The following is a 19001-nucleotide window of genomic DNA, read 5'->3' on the forward strand; positions in this document are numbered from 1 at the left end:
CAATGTCATCAGCAAATCTCAAAGTTTTTATTTGTTTCCCTTAACTTTAATTCCTATTCCAAATTTTTCCTTGGTTTCCTTTACTGCTTGTTCAATGTATAGATTGAACAAGATCAGGGGTAGGCTACAAACCTGTCTCACTCCCTTGTCAATAACTGCTTCCTCTTCATGCCCCTCAACTCTTACAACTGCCGTCTAATTTCTGTACAAGTTGTAAATAGCCTTTTGCTCCCAGTGTGTTACTGCTGCTACCTTCATGATTTCAAAGAGTGTGTTGCAGTCAACATTGTCAAGCTTTCTCTAAGTCTAAAAATGCTATAAACATAGGTTTGCCTTTCCTTTCCTTGACCAGTGTTCTAAGATAAGTCATAGCGTCAGTATTGTCTCGCATATGCCCACATTTCTCTGGAATCCAAACTGATTTTCTCCCAGGTCGGCTTCTACCAGTTTTTTCATTCTTGTGTAAAGAATGTGTGTTAGTATTTTGCAACCATTACTTATTAAACTGATAGTTTGGTAATATTCACACCTGTCAGCACCAGCTTTCTGTGGAAATGGAATTATTACATTTTTCATGAAGACTGTGGGTATTTTGCCTTTCTCGTATGTCTTGTGCACCAAATCGAAGGATTTTGTCATAGCTGGCTCTCTCAATTCTATCAATAGGTCTGACAGCATGTGGTCCACTCCTGGGTCCTTGTTTTGACTGAGGTCTTTAAGTGCTCTGTAAAATTCTTCTCACAGTAGCATGTTTCCAATTTCATCTTCATCTCGGTCCTCTTTCATTTCTCTAATAGTTCATCCCCGTTGTATACACCCTCTACATACTCCTTCCACCTTTCAGCTTTCCCTTCTTTGCTGAGGACTGGCCTTATGTCAGAGATCTTTGTATTTATATTGCTGCTCCTCTTCTCTCAAAGGCCTCTAATTTTTCAGTAAACAATATTTATCTTCCTGCTAGTGATACATGTTTCTAATTCCTTAAATTTGTCCTCTAGCTATTCCTGCTTAGCTGTTTTGCATTTCCTGTCAGTCTGCTTTTAGATGTTTGTATTCCCTTTTGCCTGTTGAATTTTTGTATTTTCTCCTTTCGTCAATTTCATTGTCTCCTGTGTCACCCGAGTATTTCTACTAGGCCTAGTCTTTTTACCTATTTGATCCTCAGCTGCCTTCGCTTTTCCATCTCTAGAAGCTACCTTTTTGTCTTTTACTGTATTCCGTCCCCCCCCCCCCCCTCCCCACCCCCCCCCCCACCCCCCCGTTCTAGTTAACCATTTTCCAATGCTTCCTCAGAAACACTCTACAAACTCTGGTTCTTTCAAATTATATTGCTCCTAACTCCTTAATTTCCTGTCTTTTTGCAGTTTCTTTAGTTTTAATCTAAGGTTCATAACTAATAAATTGTTGGCAATCTACATCTGCACCTGGAAATGTCTTACAATTTCCTAAATCTGTCTAACCATTATATAATCAGTCTGAAACTTTCCAATGTCTCCATGTCTCCTCCATGTATGCAGTTTTCAATCATAATTCATAAAGCAAGTGTTGCCGATGATTAAATTATGTTCTGTGCAAAATCCTATCAGGCAGTTTTCTCTTTCATTCTTTACCCCGAGTCTATATTTTCACCTACTATTTTTCCTTCTCTTCTTTTTCCTAGTATCAAATTCCATTTCCCCATCACAATTAAAATTTCATCTCCCTTAATTATTTGAATAATTTCTTTTCTCTCATCATACATTTTCTCACTCTCTTAACTATCTATGGAGCTAGTTGGCATATAAACTTATACTACTGTGGTGGTTGTGGGCTTTGTCTACCTCGGCTGCGATAATCTTTTCACTATCCTGTTAATAGGAGCTTACCCACATTCCTATATTTTATTCATTATTAAACATACTCCTGCGTTACTTCTCTTTGATTTTGTACTTACAACTGTGTATTCACCTGACTAGGTGTCTTGTTCTTCCTGCCATTGATCTTAAAAATTTTGTAACCTACCTTCTGATTGCGGGAACTAACATTCCATGCTCCGATCCGTAGAAAGTCTGTTTCGTTTCTCCTAATAACATTTTCCTGAGTATACCCCACCTGGAGATCCAAAAGGGGATTATTTTATCTCAGGATTATTTTATTGAAGAGTATGCCATTATTAATTAACCATACAGTATAGCTCTATGCCCTTCAGGAAAAATTACGGCTATAGTTCGCCTTTGCTTCCAGCCATTTGCAGTACCAGCACAGCAAGGCCATTTTTGTTGATGTTAAAAGGCCAGATCAGTCAGTCATCCAAACTGTTGCCCCTGCAACTACTGAAAAGGCCGCTGCCCTCTTCCTGCTGCCCCTCTTTGGGAACCACACATTTGTGTGGCCTTCAACAGATACTCCTCTAATGTGGTTGCACCTACAGTATGGCAACCTGTATTGCTGAGATACTCAAGCCACCCCATCAGTGGCAAGGTCTTGGGTCATGTAGAGTTTTGTACCCTTCTCTAAACATGCATGCTGGCCCAATCAGTGATCAGACTTGGTTTGCCAGTGAAAGAGTTAATTAAGACACACAATTTTGCTTATCAGAAGTGCTACAATCGTCTAGATTTCTATATTTGTGTGACAGTCTTAAGCTGTCTTTAAGTAGGAATGGCAACTGGTAAAATTTGTAAGTAACGATAATAATTTGGTGTGGTCCAAATGTTTAAATTGGATAGAACTTCAGCAACTTACATAGCCTAACACACCCCAGTTATCCACCTAGGGAACAAGGACCTCTAGTTTAATATGAAATCTAATCCACGTGTCCTTTCTGGTTAATCTTTACATTATTGAGAGGTGGATGCTATGTTAAAGGCCACTGAAAAAATCCATGATACAACTAGAATTCAACCCCATGACCTTCTGGTTTTCAGACACACTCCTTACTGCTAGAACACTGACTCTGACCTACTTATAAGTCACACACCATATTCTGTAACTGAATTGGCTGTGCAGTCCTGTAGTAAAGACCTTTGTGTGTGCATCACCGTATGGATGACACAGATTGGTCCTCCAGCACCAGAATTAGTATTACATCATGTGCTCGATTCGTGCTGCCAACCAAAAAAAGATACATTGTTTTCTATAAATCCAGCTGTGGAGATAATAGAGAACATTTGAACAATTTAGGAAGAATGAGTTGTACATATATATGTAAAACATTATTATTAGAATTCTGGCTAGATATTACCTTCGGGAGTTGAAATTCACTACTATTGGTAAATACACACAAAAGCACAAGAAACTGTCTGTCCTTCTGGAAAAATTAGTTCCTTTCTTGGGGTGGAAAGAGGAATTGTTTGGGGACTGTTCAGAGGTCAGTTTACTGAAAGTTGTATCACTTGGCTACCATTTGTTAAAAAACCTGCCTTCCCACATTGCCGGCAGTTATGTGATTCTGTTAAAATACTAATCTTTTCACCCATAAACCCTTCATTTTATCCTGAAAACACACAGTCACATTTGTTTTTCTTCCCCCTCCTCCTTTGTAATAACAAGACTGCAGTTCTGCAGCTTGACTAGAGTGGTGGATTGTTGGGTGGAGAGGGAGAGAGGAGATAGGAGGGGGAGAGTGGATGATGGTTGTGGAAAGATGACTGATGGCTCAGAGGGAGGCAGCAGGGGAATGGGATGGGAATGCAGATAGGATTGCTGGAGGGAAAGGCATCAGGTGCATGGGATAGGAATTACATGGACGCTGGTAAGTTTGTGCAGTGCACAATGAAAATTACTTGGAGGAGTGCATTGGGAAGTGGTGACAACAGAGGAAGAGGAGACTGCAGGGAAGATGGCTTGGGTGGAGGATAAGTGAAATTAGGGTCCTGGGGCTGGTTGGAGAAGGGTATGGGGAGGGAGCGTGTGGAAATTGAGCCCAGGAGTTTTATGGGAATGAAGAATGTGCTTAAAGGAAAAGTCCCATCTGTGTAGAAGCTTGATGACCAACACCAGCTTCTCTGAACTATGTAGATGGGAGTTATTGTATGTCGATTGACATCCCACTGCTGATTCCACTGTGATCTTATCCTGCTATCTCTCTCCTGACCTTTCCTCCCAAATAACTTGTCCAAGTCTTGAATAGTTCCATTACGTCCATGCCTTCTCTTACATGCCGAATGAAGACATGCTGCTTGTGAAGCTTAGGTTGTCATCTGTTGTTAATATGTATCAATCTGCTGCTGGCTGGTAAAAACAGAATTTAAAAAGCTACATTAAAAGTATCTCTATGCATCGACTAATAAGTTGTGGCTTATTTGCATATTTTCACTCCTTTATTGTACAGAACTATCTTCTGAGACAGTTCACACAAAGTAGAGTATTCATTCTGCAGAAGCAAGGTGTAATGATATTATGTACAGTAGATAACTGCAAAACTTGCAGAGGTCCCATAATAGATCTGAGAATTCTCACTTCACTCACGTCAACAACGATTTTTGTTGCGGGCTGTAAAAATCAGTTTTAGCTAAACTGTCACGTAGACAATTTTAATAAGAAACAAACACAATTTTTGCATAGACTTTTGCCATTTTAAGGTTGAGAGCAGAGTTGAATACTCCTGTGCAATGATGTTAAAGGTGGTCCCATTTAACATAAAGGAAGGAATTGAGAATCCCTACCACCTAAATAGAAAATGAAAAACGTATATCAATCTTTTTATGAGTAACCTGAATATCTAGATCAGAGGTCTTACAAAATTTTAGGTGCAGTATAAATAAGTTTTCATTATAAAACTGATTGACAAATATTAGTGTACTGTAAATGCAGCTCTGTATTGATAGCTGTAGGTAATTATTTTCTGTGGAACATACCTATATATCAACTGAATCTTAATTTACCTCTAAGAGATAAAGAGCAGCTGTTTGTTATAAGTAAGAGAGCAACAGCTTTTTTTCCCAGAGTAGTGACTTTCTTTCTGAATTTAAATTTTACTGGGATGAGCATGGATAATACTGAAATCGTAGCGTTTCGGTATTCATGGATGTAACTGTAGCAGATTACGAAAGAAGCACCAGCTATCATTGTACCCTAGCCGATCATTCCCCTGTGGATCTTCTATCCTAGGCATCATACTTTGTTTCTTATTTGGTGTTTCATTGCCTGATAAGGAATTGATTTACAAAGGGTACAGTAGGGAAGCTACAGACAATAAAACTCTGGATAATCTGGAGGAGAAATATTTTAAAAAACAAACACACAAATGAGAATATCCTCTGTCACAAGGTTCCATAAATTATCACTCGCATAATAGAGCAATAGACTTGCTGTAGAACAAGTTGAAAGTAACAAGAGTTCACACAGCAAAACCCTCTTCAGATAAAGACCAGTTTCCAGAGCGAGCATAAAAATTAAATAATGGATATCACTTTTGACAAAAGAAACTAACCCCGGATCATGCATATGATGATGGCAACAGGGGTCAGCCAAAACAGCATATCGCGCTACATGTTGATCTGCAGTTTCATTATCTTGTGGCACAGGCAAAGCAATATTACAGTCACAGCCATTAAAATTGTGATGTGCGTAGTAACCCTAAACATCATGAGTGGGTCGTGGATGTATAACCTAGGCTGTTCCTGAGATAATGGATAAGTGGTAGCCACTAAATGGTGGTAAATGCTGTACCTCATGATGTTGACACCTCTAGAAACTGCAGTTCAGTGGGCTGGAGAGCTGCTCCCCAGTTTATTTATTGACTCTGTCGATGAGTTATAGTGCACCTCTGTAGTATGTGAAAAGGTCCTTGTAGCCCATGTAACAGGGGTGAGAGGTGGAACCATTCCTGGCATCCTGGCCACATGGTGTGGCAGAGTTCCAACCCCCAAGTTGGGTGATTTGAATTGGTGCAAATTCTCAGAATGCAGGAGAACTGTTTATGCATCTGCCACTGCATGGCTTTAAGGATGATTCAATAAAACAGTCAGAAAATAAAGAAATAAAGCCAGATTTCACTATCTTGGTATTTTCGATATTAATTAAATGGGGAATGTCAAATTTGTTCTCTCCGCCCTATCCCTTCCAACCAATTGCCGTCCATGTGGACAATACCTTGGTGGTGTCTGTGGACTTGGGAAAAGTAATTTAGTAGTATCAGTTCAGTAATCAGGTTTGATGAATTGTTAATCAACTGAATGGTCTGAGTATCAGTTTATTCAGAATTTTACTTGAAGTTCCTTTGTGGTGAGGACTGTTGTGGACAGATGCTGTGACCTAACCAAGTGCTTCTTGTTTGTGACAGTCATTGCATTACAAACTGCACAGTGATAGTTTTCTGTTAACGCATCGACAGTTCAAGATACATGGTTTGCTTATCTCCTGTTAATATATGCTTTGACTTACTCTACATCCGTGAATACTCTCCTCCTTTGTCAGGTCTATAGAATATGATGGATGGATAACACTGTTTGTGTCCTGCTTTAATCTGAATTGTCAGTAAAATTTAATTAAATCCATTGTTTATCTGATAAGTCTTGTTATTCGAGAGGCTTAGTTTCATAATTGTTATAAGTGTTTTGTGTCCTAAAGGAGTAAATGTAGTTCATTGTGGTTTTCTTTTTTTTACTTTTTAACTGATATTAAAGAATATATGAAAGAAGTTAAGGTCAATTTTTTCTTTTAATTTTTTGTGTGAATAATTACATTAGCGAATTTATTTAAGGGCTATATACGAATTGCAAAGTGCAGCCTTGCCCTTGGAGACATTACTGCTGCAGAAAATGCCATTTCATTTGTTAAAGAGCTGGAGCCTGCTAACACTGCAATATTACCTGAGATAAAAAAAATTGAAGTTGTTCGAAGATTTGAAGAAGAAGCAAAGAAAGCTTATTTGAAAAATGACTACAGAAAGGTATTTATAGCATTTCAGAAATTTAAACATTGTTGTTTTGAAGTGTTAATTAATATGCAAACTGTTTTAAAAATTCAAATGTGGAAATTTATTTTAAGATGTGTATTTGATGATCTTGTATCATGCTTGTCCTGTTGATATTACAAAAGAGAAATTCAGTAAGTATATGTTCTAACTCAGTGTTGTTTAAAAAATTGACAACATTGGTCTTTTTTAGGTGTAAGAGTCTGAGTAGTAGTGTGTGTGTTTTTTGCTAAGTGAGAATAATTTGTCAATTTGAAACATGTTACACATAGGTTGTGTACTGCATGGATCGTATGCTGGAGCAAGTGCCTTGCAGTCTGTACAAATTGCAGAGAGCTGAGTGTCTTGCCCTGATAGGAAGATATCAGGAAGCTCAAGAAGTCGCAAAGTAAGTTGTGGAAGAGCATTCTCTGATTAGTCTACTCTCCATTTTCAAAGTACACATTCTAATTCTTGTCCTCATCATCAAATTTTCTGCTCTGTTTCCTGCTGCATTGTCAGTTCAGCTATTCCTGTATGACATTAGACACATCCTTGTAACTCACTCTTCTACTTTTAATATTTCCCATAATTTCAAACATCATTTTGTGCCTTCTATCAGTATGCACCCATTAGTGAAAAGCTTTTTTTAAAAAAAATCAGATTTAACATAGTACGAGAGGAGCGAATTGATTTACCATCATTCAAAGAGGTTAGATAAGAAAGTGTTCATCTCATCACTGCACTATTTTTAAACAAATACTTGGCTTCAAGCTGTGCTCTGCCTTACTGATAGCCTAGCTGGTGAGTAATTATTTTTTCCATTCTGTTTGTCTATCTTAAAATACATGTTTGTTCAGTAAGAAATAAGGAATTTCATCATTAATTTTTTGTTTCTTTTTATTCTCTTTTTACTCATTGTAATAGCATTTCATAGCATTGTGTGTGTAATTTGATGTTATTGTTTTGTAAATTATCTATTCTCTCTCCAGTCAGTGTCTGATAATTATTCTCTCTCCAGTCAGAGTAGTGTACGATAATTTGTCATTTGACCATTTCAGTGACATACTGCATTTTGATAAACAGAATGCAGACGCAATATATGTTAGAGGAATGTGTTTGTACTACCAGGATAATGTGGAGAAAGCATTCAGCCATTTTCAGCATGTTCTTAAACTGGCACCAGACCACACAAAAGCAATGGATATTTATAAGGTTTGTAATATTTCAGTACTGAAATCTTGATACAAAATTGGTATGAGTATTGAAAAAATACTCAAATAAATAGAATTTTCAGTTCCTCAATATATTTTTTCATGCATTTTGTTTACACATAACTTTTGGTGTCCCCTTATCTAATTTCTCAGGTTCTAATCTGCTAATTTCTGGGTGGCTTATCATAAGTCCCATCAACATTCTCCTCTTTCAGATAATTTTTTGTGTATTTTTTATATTTTGTTCTTATTTTGGTCTCTCTTTTTGTCAGTAATATTCTTTGATATTTCTTTTAGAACACTTGGTTTCTCCTTTTTGAGGTTTCCTATGTCTACATTTTACTTCCGTGTACTACTTTGACCCAGTCTTCTTTTCACAGACATCTGTCTCATTTGTAGATCATTGATATTTGTACTCCATTCAATTGGAAAATATTTCTTGACTTAAGCTAATATGCTAATTGTTTTTCTTGATTCATCCATCATGTGTCACATTGGAACTTAGTCAACTTTTACAAAAAATTTATTTTACTTCCTTGCCCTATTTTGATGCTCATCTGCAATTGCCTTTACCTTTGCTATATTATACAGAAAAAACTGCCATTCTCTATTGTTCATTGACTAGTGTTACTGTAGCATTTTCATGTGGACAGTTTTATTAGTAGCAGCTTAGTGGTAAGATACTGGACTTGCATTTGGGAGGACTGAGGTTCAAATCCTTATTCACTCATCCGTATTTAGGTTTTCCATGATTTTCCTAAATTTGAGACAAAAGCCAAAATGGTTTCTATGAAAAAGGGTTGTAGGATTTCCTTACCCATCTGTTCACAGAGCTTGAGCTGTTACTTAAATACTTCTTTATCATTTGAGCATTAAAACCTAATTGTCATTCTTTTGCTAGCAGCAGTACTACACTGTGTGACAGTAGAATATCAGTTGCTCAGCAGCTTTACTCTCATTCATGGCATCCTGTTGTTGCTGATCCTGTCCCATTACTTATTTGTGCTTTCTGTTTTTAAATTTCAGAAAACTCAAGCCTCATTTTTTTCCTCTGCCATTTGTCTTCCAGATTTGTTCCAGATGTTAGTGTTTTGCCAGTTTGTTACTAGACACATCTGACACATCACAATAATAAACTGTATCTTTTATATTGGTGTGTTCTTAATTATTCACCATGTAGTATTTACCTAGTATTGCTCTTACAAATAGGACTATAGTTTGAGGTTGTCATTAGTCTTTGATTCCTAGTTGTGCTCTGCCAGTGGGAACTGTACCATTACAACTTCGATTTTAAACAGAATGAATAAATTTTTGAGTATACAGTGAAACACTACTTTCATGTTCCTTGAATTAATGTTTTCCCACTGTTTGACTTCTTTCATCATTCCCTTAAATTTTCTGTGTCCATAATATTAATTCTCATCCAGTTTTGCATTGTCACAATTATAAATTTCATGTCATTTATGCTTCATGGAGAGAAGCAAACAAAACAGTGTACTTGTTATAAAGTGACATTGGCAAGATGCTAATTTTCAATTAGTGTTTACAAATATTTTGCAGTGAACTTCTTCAGCCATAGAGTTTCTAATTCTGATATGGTAAAAGTCACTAAAAGTTGGAACAATTTATACCGCTTGTGTTTGACGAGGTAGTTAAAAGGTGCTGGGCCTCCTAACAGGAACTGAATTTTGTTTAGTGTGTGACACATGTTGTTCCCCCCACTTGTCAGAATGTTTAGCAATTTCTAAGGTGGTGGTTATTTTGACACCAAATAGTAGAGCTTCAATAGCAGTGAGTGAAATGAGCACAACAGTATTTAAATATAATCATATATATCAAACACTTGGCAAATTTCAAATATGTCCTGATTTCTGAGGAGTTGATTAAGTTAGGACGTGATGGGTCAGCTGACCTTCAACTTTACAGTCCACTGTATATCTTGTTCTGCCACCACGTATCTACATACAAGTAACATTGTGGTATTTGTTGAACACAGTTCTCCCCATTGAATCCACTATCTTAAGTAATTGGCCATCACTGGTTGCCAACTGATATCCCATATTTTTCATTAAAAAATCATTTGTAATGGTGATGTATATACTTTCATAATTTGGAAGTTGGATGTACTGTGTTTCTGAAGTTTGTGGTCATAATAGGTATGTAACACATTTATATATGCCCAGGTCCAGGCTGTGTGATCACTTTCTGGCTTCTGGTAAATTTTTGATGTAGACCCCAAACTCTCAAATATATTTTTGACCTAGAAAAACAGGTAGGGAAAAATCCACCTGAAGAAGTTGAAACAAACTATAATTCCCTTTTTTTTACAAACAAAGAAATGTATGGACTATAACCGGGTCGCTGAAACATGCCGCTTCCAGGTCGCTCCCCAAGTGCCGCTAAGTTCTCAATATGAGTAACAAACAAATGAGGAATGCGAGGTGGTGCATCTTCTGAACCAATAACAGCACAGCCACAAAGGCCGGTCCCCGCGTCGACTCTACCACATTGCTGGCTTCCGTGTAAACATTTTAGGTTAGTCTGCGACCACCTGCTTTTTTGTGTTGTGTTACTGCCTTGACTACAGTTTCTGTTTATTAACCCTTTGTGGTCTGACAGGACTTCAAAGACCCATGTTATAAAAATGAGTGTAAAACATTCGTCATTTGAGTTGTCACAGAAACGTAGCACGCCACTTATTCTTGCTTTTGTACACTGTTAATGTATCACAGTTCTTTCATGGATGTGTTATCTGTGATGCTAAAGCAATTTCAATTTCAGCGCGTGCAATCCTCATGGTATTTGGTTTTATGCAGTTACAGGTTGATCCTTCAGTTTTTATTCCATGCATTTCCTGTGAGAATCTGACCATCATAATACTTTTCCACTTCAAATGAAATTAGAACCCAAAATCTCGGAGCTTATTGCTCAAATTTTGTTGCAGATCGTGGTTGATGTGAAAACTGTGCTGTTCATAATATAAAATCAAAACCTCATTCTAAATGTTCTCATTGTAAAGTATTTTTCTGTGTCAATGAAAGAAAAGCCTTTTTTTATGAGTACCACTTTTCATAAAGTAATATTTGTTACTGTCTGTGCCATTGTGACCTGACACGACTCTCAAGTCCCTTTTTGGAAAAAATTAATAAAATTTGCATAATATTATTTGATTTATTTTTTCTTTATTTCCTAAGAACTAGAACACCACAGAAAAATTTCAAAATTTCAGTCAAAAAATAAATTCAGGCCATAAAGGGTTAAACAGTGTCACCAAAACGACATCATTCACCAAGTGACAGTTCGTTGTGCTGTGGAGTGGCATTAAATAGTCAGGCTAAAGAGGACACGTGAGTTTTATCAGCAAGAAAAATAATGATTCTGTTTATGGGCATGCGTAGATTCCTGCCGATAAAGTTTTAGAGCATACCTCACAAACTTTAGGACCCAGTCAACGATCGATTTCGGTCTATGATCAGACCATCTTTTTGTCCAAAAACCATTTCTATTACTCATTTGTGTGATGGAATAACAACAATCAGATATACATTGTTCTATCATTGATATTAACTCTAAATACGTAACATTATGTCTATCTAGCCTCAAAAAAGTCTATGAGGTTAAATGGACACAATGTACAGCTAATATCAGTGATGGAACAATATACGAGGATTGGAAATTTACTAGTAGCAACAATTATTTGCAGCTCATACAAAATAGAGACATGTTTCAAAGTTTTACTAACTTTCAAAGTAGTCACTAGAATCGTGTATAACCCGTTGCCAGCAATGTGGAAGTCATAGGATACTCTTAGCAGTGCTAGTTGTGTTAACAGTTCGAGCGGTGCGGTCTATTGCCCGATGAATTTGTAGCAGTTCTGAAGCGAATGCCCCGAAGTGTTTCCTTCAGTTTATGGATAGAGTTCAACTCACGAGGGATTACGTCAGGGGAGTACAGTGGGAGGTATAGCACTTAGCGGCCCCATCAGTCAAACAAATCAGTAACAGCTTGCACTGTACGTGCCTGAGCATTGTCCTGCAAAATAATGGTCAGGTCCTGCAAAAAGTGTTACTTCAAGACTTGTAAGTTACTGAAGTAAACAGTGTGGAACAAAGCCCCTGTGGGAAAAAGTGTGTTTTTAAGTACTCCTGGAGAGAAAAAAGGTAGCCTCGTCCAGTTACAGATATTGATTCCCCCATGCAGTCCGTCAGCACTTATACGAATATTGCAGAAGGAAAGAATACCCCAGAATAGTGAAGTTCCTAATTTCTTTAAAAGAAAGTGAACTTCTCTCAGGCGGGTAAATGTCACTTGGGGGGTTTTAAAAAGCATGGGCTTCCATTTTAAAAAGTTGGAGGGATGAAAACTGTACTTGAAAAATCTCATGTCATTGCAGCTTGTAGTATTTTCTTACACAGAATTGTACAAAATTGTATACACTCAGTCATATGGGCAGATGAAACCTGGGTCAATGCTGGAGAATCAGTTCATAAATGCTGGACAGATGATACTCCAAATATCAGCAGTCATCAGCCAACAGGAAGAGGATCCAGATTAATTGTGGCCCATGCAGGATCTTCAAACAGCTTTGTGCCTGAAGGATTTTTAGTTTTTTGATTGAGAAAAACCGGTGACTATCATGAGGGTATGGACCACCCACAGTTTCTACAGTGATTTAAAAATCTGTTGCTCCAGTTTAGTGTTCCGACAGTGTTGGTGATGGACAATGCACCCTACTATTCTGTGGTTTGACAAAACTACCACCGCTAGTGACCGCAAATAAACTATGATGCAGTGGTTGCAGGCGTGAGACATTGCTGTGGACATGAGCTTGACAAACCCTTTTTTATATTCACTCGTAAAACAAACTAAGCCTATGACACCCAAATTCATTGTAGGCGAAATTGCAAGAGAACAGTCACTTGGTAATTAGGCTACTGTCTAATCACTGCTATATAAATCCAACTCAGTTGGTTTGGAGTGATGTCAAGGTGTACATTAGGAGTAACAAGAAGACTTTTACTATAACATAAGTGGAAAGACTGCCACATGAAGGTCTTAGTACTGTACACGCTTCCTCATGTGGGAAGAAAGACCATGTCGCTAAACTCATAAGAGAAGCACAGACTATAGATGGAATTATAATGAAAACTAACAATTAATGATTTTTCTTGATGATGATGATGATTTTGGCACTGATTCCTAAGATAGTGAAGGAGAACTGGGTGGAATTGCGCCATTGACATCGTAAATTGGTGAGTGTAAATATATACAGAATTAATTCTTTCTCTCTGCAATCGAGTAGGCTGTGCATGTTTTGCTTTATTTCCTTCTATGTGTGGGGATGACGTGTTCTTTGGAATGCTTAGGTTTACATTGTTATACAACATTTTACGTGCAGCTGTTGCGGTAACAATTTGGAACCACTTTTCGTAGATGTTGTCATTAACTTCAGCTGTTTTAGTTTCCCAGTTTCATACACTATCAAATGCCTAGTCTCAGTCATCGCCGTTGGCGTCGTCGTCCTCTCCAGTGTTAGAAAAACATACTTTGTTGTACTTACGTATAAAGGTTGATTGTAGATTACATTTACAAAACATAGTTCGGAGCTTTGGATGTGCTCGGTGGCAGCTATTGCAACCTTGCAATCACAATATAGCTAACTACATGCGAGCTGTCAAGTGACATGTTTCACTGTCCCGGGATACAAATACGTTCATGAAAAGTAAAACTTAGGTAAGAACAAGGGTTTCAAATTAAAGGTACAAATAATGAAATTGAAAATTGAGGTTTATAAACTATGTGCTTAAAAAGTAATTTTCCACCATTTACATCTTCCTGTAGTTTACAGAGTTTTTATAAGTCCCTGTCAACTGTAAAATAGGGATTTTTACTGCAGTCTAGTCAATAAATGCTAATATGTAAATCTTAAAGGCATTTTGTGTAATATTATCAGTTATCCATGTATATGAACCCTAAATAGTTCCTTATCTTCCTAAAAGATATCATCTTTTTGTAGTTAATGATGAACATGTATACATACTTCTGCTATTGTGTGATACACTTAGAGCCTGATAAATCAAGAATGTTATCATATGTATTATCCTCTAATCGTAAACAATGTGGAAAAGACAGATTGCTGCTGACTGTAAAGAAGATACGTGAAATTGCAAACAGGCACAATTGAGACACACACACACACACACACACACACACACACACACAGTTTTCAGCCACAGCCTTCGTCAGGAGAATACGCATACGCATGTGCACATACACACAACCGCCAACTCCAGCATCTCGGGTCAGCCCAAGAGCTGAAGTTAGTGTGCGTGATGCGCGCGTGTGCGTTTTCTACTGACAGAGGCTGTGGCTGAAAGCTATGTGTGTGTCTTTTAATTGTGCCTGTCTGCAACTTGACTTGTCGTCTTTAGAGTAAGTAGCAATCTGTTTTTTTCCTACATTACTGATATTCCTACCTGGAGTTTCCATTGTTTGATCCTCTAACTATAGAATTTGGTGATACCTATGTAATTAGTGCAGTGGTACATTTTCATTTGTTGCACTTGAGGTTTGGTAAAAAATGTAGATGGTTAAAGATGGGTTTGTTGCAAAGCACTTTAATTATGATGATGTTAACTGCTACATTGTTACAATAAAAACAGTGGTAGTTGTGTCTTGGGAATTCCTTAGTAATTCATAAGTGCTGTAACTTAACTCAGTCACTGGTAAAATGTAACCAGGTATAAACTGTCACGCGTTCTCAATGTAATTGTGAAACATTGTTACCTTCCCAATTAATCAGAATGAGAGTGAAAATAATAGTGTTAGTCTGTTGTTAGTCAAAAGCACCCAAGAGAGATGGGATAGTAATCTAGAACATATTCTATCATGCAGTCTCTAGAAAGTTATAGTATCAAGTACTAATTAAACTAAGGGTAATGTACTCGTAGAGCAGTATGAATGCAAATTGGGTTTAAAGGCGAAACCTTTGCTCATAATGAGTTTTCTTTTTGATAAAACAACATAAAAGGTAGTGCACCTTAAAAAGATAGTGAAACACTTACAAAGAGAGAGAGGGGCTCGCCAGTACTTACCTCAGCTCAGTACAGCCGATAGATACACATAAAACAGAACTGAAAATTTACATTCCTAGCTTTCGGAACTTTGTTCCTTCATCAGGGAGGAGAGAGGGAAAAAAAGGGAAGAAGGGAAAGTGGATTCAGTTACTCACAACCCAAGTTATGAAGCAGCAGGGAAAGGTAAACAGGGAGGGTAGCAAGGATGGAGGCATGGTTGTCAGAGGGAAGCCAAAGATATTCTACTGTAAGTACTGTGCCAGCTTCAAACCAAAGAGGATGCATCCCCCCTCCCTCTCCCTCCCTCCCTCCCCCTCCCTCCCCCTCCCTCCCCCTAAACCCTCCTCCCTCCCTCTTCCCCTCTCCCCCTCCATGTTTTGGTTTTTCCCAGTTCCCTTTCCACTTTCCTCCTAGTTCTTAATTGCACAATTTATTTCAATTCTCACTTCTCTTCCATTTATTTCACTTTTACAAGAAAATAAGTAATGTGAGATTTGGGACGATTTAGGATACCTTTTTTGTAAGTGTGGTCATACCATAAAAGGGTTGAAAAATGCTGTATGAGCTGTAGGAGAAAAGCCTTTTGGTTGTGAGGGTCAGAGCACAGATCTAGCAAAAATAGACTTCTGCAATGTGTAGTATTTGGAATAATTGTTGAAGAATAAATTCACAAGACACTAGGCCTTTTGTCTGATATTTGACGTTCTTCCTGCTTGAAAGTGACACATTATCTTTGTTGCCTGTTTCTGACCTATTTTGTTTTATGTTACATTAAATGTGTTCTGAAATTAAATCTTCATGATAATTTTCTTGTTATGTAGACACATAATAAGCCTTTGAAACTTTGAGTACACTTTTTTTTTCTAGATAAATTTTGTTGTGTTTTCAGAAAGCCAAGTTGCTAAAACAGAAAAAAGAGGAAGGTAATGAAGCATTCAAATCAAATAAACTAGCAGAAGCTTATGCGTTGTACACAGAAGCACTGAAAATTGACCCATACAATAACTCTACAAATGCAAAATTGTATTTTAACCGTGCAACAGTGTGTTCAAAGGTAAGATTTTTATTTTTATTGAGTGGTACATTTGTTGATCTAAATTAACCTGGTGATGAAATACCATATTTGTGCAAATCTGATGTGCCACTGAATGTAACACACACCCCAGTTTTAAAAATAAAAATCATAAAAGGAGCTCTTAGCAAATCACTGAGGGGCTACATTTATTTCACTCAACAATGGATGTATACATGAACTATCAAAACAATAATTTTTAATTGACACAGTCATTATTAAGAAAAAATGTCTAACTTGATTACCTACAAGGCATGCTAACAAACATACCATAAATTACAGGTGTTAATAATCATTAATCAGTCATCACTACTAGTATCCTTGGAGGTGTCTGCGTCAGAAGCAGATTCATTTCCTCTTTCCCCATGATCCTTGGTGCTGTTCCATATCACACCATCTTCACTGGCATCCAGAGTCTTTGAAATACATGATTTCTTGAATGATTTTATGACTGTTGGTGCTTCAGTTCTTTTCCAGGCAGCCAAAACTCAGTTTGCAATATGTGGGGTGCAGCATGCTTAATTTTTCCTGTCAGATTCAGTTCATGGCTTAATTTAAAAAACCATTATTTGTATTATTCTTAAAGAACTTTTAAAAAGTTTATTTATGTTAACATCCAGCTGTTGTAACATGGAAGTCATTCCTCCAGGAATGATATGAAGGTCACTGGTTTGGCTGTGGTTTTTCTTCTTTACATCATCAGTTAAATAAATGCAAAATGCACTGAGACAAAGCTTTGACAATAGTTTGGAAAGCCCACTAGGACAGTGTTTCCATATATTTCGGGGCCAATCAACCATTAAAGTTTGTCATCTATCCCTTCTCTTGATTTCAAAGAATGACATCATCAAGGAACAGCTTTTCATTTTTAGGAGGCCTGGGGTTTGTTTTCCCTTTGAAGATTAAGAAAAAGGAAGTATGTGCCCACCTGCTGTGATTGCCAACATTGCGGTTAAATGCTGTTTTTTCACACCATGATGTTTCGACAGCAATTTTGTTTGTCCCCTTCTCATCACTCACGTAATTACATGGCATATCAAACCAAATTGGCATCCCATCAGCATTGTCTATTTGGCCCATCTAAAAATTCTTCTCTTTCTGAAGGGTGATGACATAAAGGTGAAATTCTTGAAATTTCTTCTCAAAATCCTATGGAAGCACTTGGCATACTGTTGTACAGCTTCGTAGATATAAGCCCGCATGTTTCATACAGTGATTAACCTCTCGATGGAGAGCCTTGAACTCTTGCCACAGTATATTAAGAATCGTAGGTTCCTCTTTTCTTTTGTTTCTTATGGTGTCCTAGTGACTGGTTATTCATTCACCCTCCTTTCACCGACAAATTCCAAAATCCCAGAATGAGATTTTCACTCTGCAGTGGAGTGTGCACTGTTACGAAACTTTCCTGGCAGATTAAAATTGTGTACCGGACCGAGACGCGAACTCGGGATCTCTGCCTTTCGCGGGCAAGTGCTCTACCAACTGAGCTACCCAAGCACGAATCACGCCCCGAGTGCTAGTTCTGGAAGGTTCGTAGGAGAGCTTCTGTAAAGTTTCGAAGGTAGGATACGAGGTACTGGCAGAAGTAAAGTTGTGAGGATGGGGCATGAGTTGTGATTGGGTGGCTCAGTTGGTAGAGCACTTGCTCGCGAAAGGCAAAGGTCCCGAGTTCAAGTCTCGGTCCGGCACACAATTTTAATCTGCCAGGAAAGTTTCAAATTCCAAAATGTTTGCTTCAACATCAGGATGTCTTCCTTTGTGTGGGGCAATGAATTTCTTTGTAGTAGTAGTAGTAGTTGCAAACAATGCTAATTTCCATTTTTTCCATAAGCAAGTATTTCGTATTACTTCCTCACATGCATATCTCATGTAATGACTAGAATCAGAAAATTCGATAGATTAGAGCCAATACAGAGGCTTATTGACAAGCATTCTTCCCATGTACCATTCACAAATGGATTAAGGGAGGAGGATCAGTTAATGGTAATGGAAGCATCTCTACCACACACCATTAAGTGGCTTATGGAGTATGACACAGGTGTAGGTATTCTCAGCTACATTGAACTCTCGTCTTGCACTCCTGTTACCATATTTTTCAGCATAAAGATTTACTTTACACTTGAAAGCAGTGTCATACAATGTTCTTCTCTGCTTGCCTTCTCTTTTGTGACTACCTGCTGGAAACACATTACTCAGTAATAGGCCAAATGTTATGTAAGGAAAGTGAGAATCACAACAATTCATTATGTGGTAAGGTACAACACCTAAATTTCAATAATAATGCCAGTGAGTGATAGATTCAAATTTGTACTTGAATGAATTGCACCATCAAATCTTATGCAAACCTTAATTTTGTATACTGCACATGGTGGAAAGAAGTGTGCATTAGATGTGCTTAAATACAGTAAGATATTAGTTGATACTCTAAGAGAAGCTTACATAATAAGATGCCCTGTCTAACAATTTAAACCTCACTCAGTTTTCAAAATTCCAGAAGATATTGTATATCAATGAAAATAATCGATTTTTGAAAATATAATGTAACTGGATGGATAGGAAATTTACTCACCAAGTGGTGGCAGGAGAATACATGTATAAAAGGTATTAAAGTTTGCAGGCTTTCAGAACTGGTGGCTCCTCCTTCTGGCAGAAGGATTAAGGGGGAAGAAGAGGGGTGATGGAAAAGGCCAGGTGAGGCCTAGGAAAAGAAGTAGATTCGGATAAGTCACCCAGAATCCCAGGTCAGGGGAGACTTAGTAGAT

At 37.6% G+C, this 19001-nt stretch overlaps 1 protein-coding gene across 1 annotated transcript in view; it reads left to right on the forward strand.

The window, feature by feature from the left end:
• LOC124614074 (dnaJ homolog subfamily C member 7) overlaps positions 1 to 19001 on the forward strand; it is a 97789-nt gene that overhangs the window by 45396 nt on the left and 33392 nt on the right. Inside the window, exons 4-7 of the mRNA XM_047142911.1 lie at positions 6686 to 6874; positions 7171 to 7286; positions 7939 to 8092; positions 16057 to 16221. Of these exons, the coding sequence (XP_046998867.1) occupies positions 6686 to 6874; positions 7171 to 7286; positions 7939 to 8092; positions 16057 to 16221 (624 nt within the window). The remainder of the gene's footprint in view (positions 1 to 6685; positions 6875 to 7170; positions 7287 to 7938; positions 8093 to 16056; positions 16222 to 19001) is intronic.

This window comes from Schistocerca americana, chromosome 4, assembly GCF_021461395.2.
Source record: "Schistocerca americana isolate TAMUIC-IGC-003095 chromosome 4, iqSchAmer2.1, whole genome shotgun sequence".
Taxonomy (NCBI): domain Eukaryota; kingdom Metazoa; phylum Arthropoda; class Insecta; order Orthoptera; family Acrididae; genus Schistocerca; species Schistocerca americana.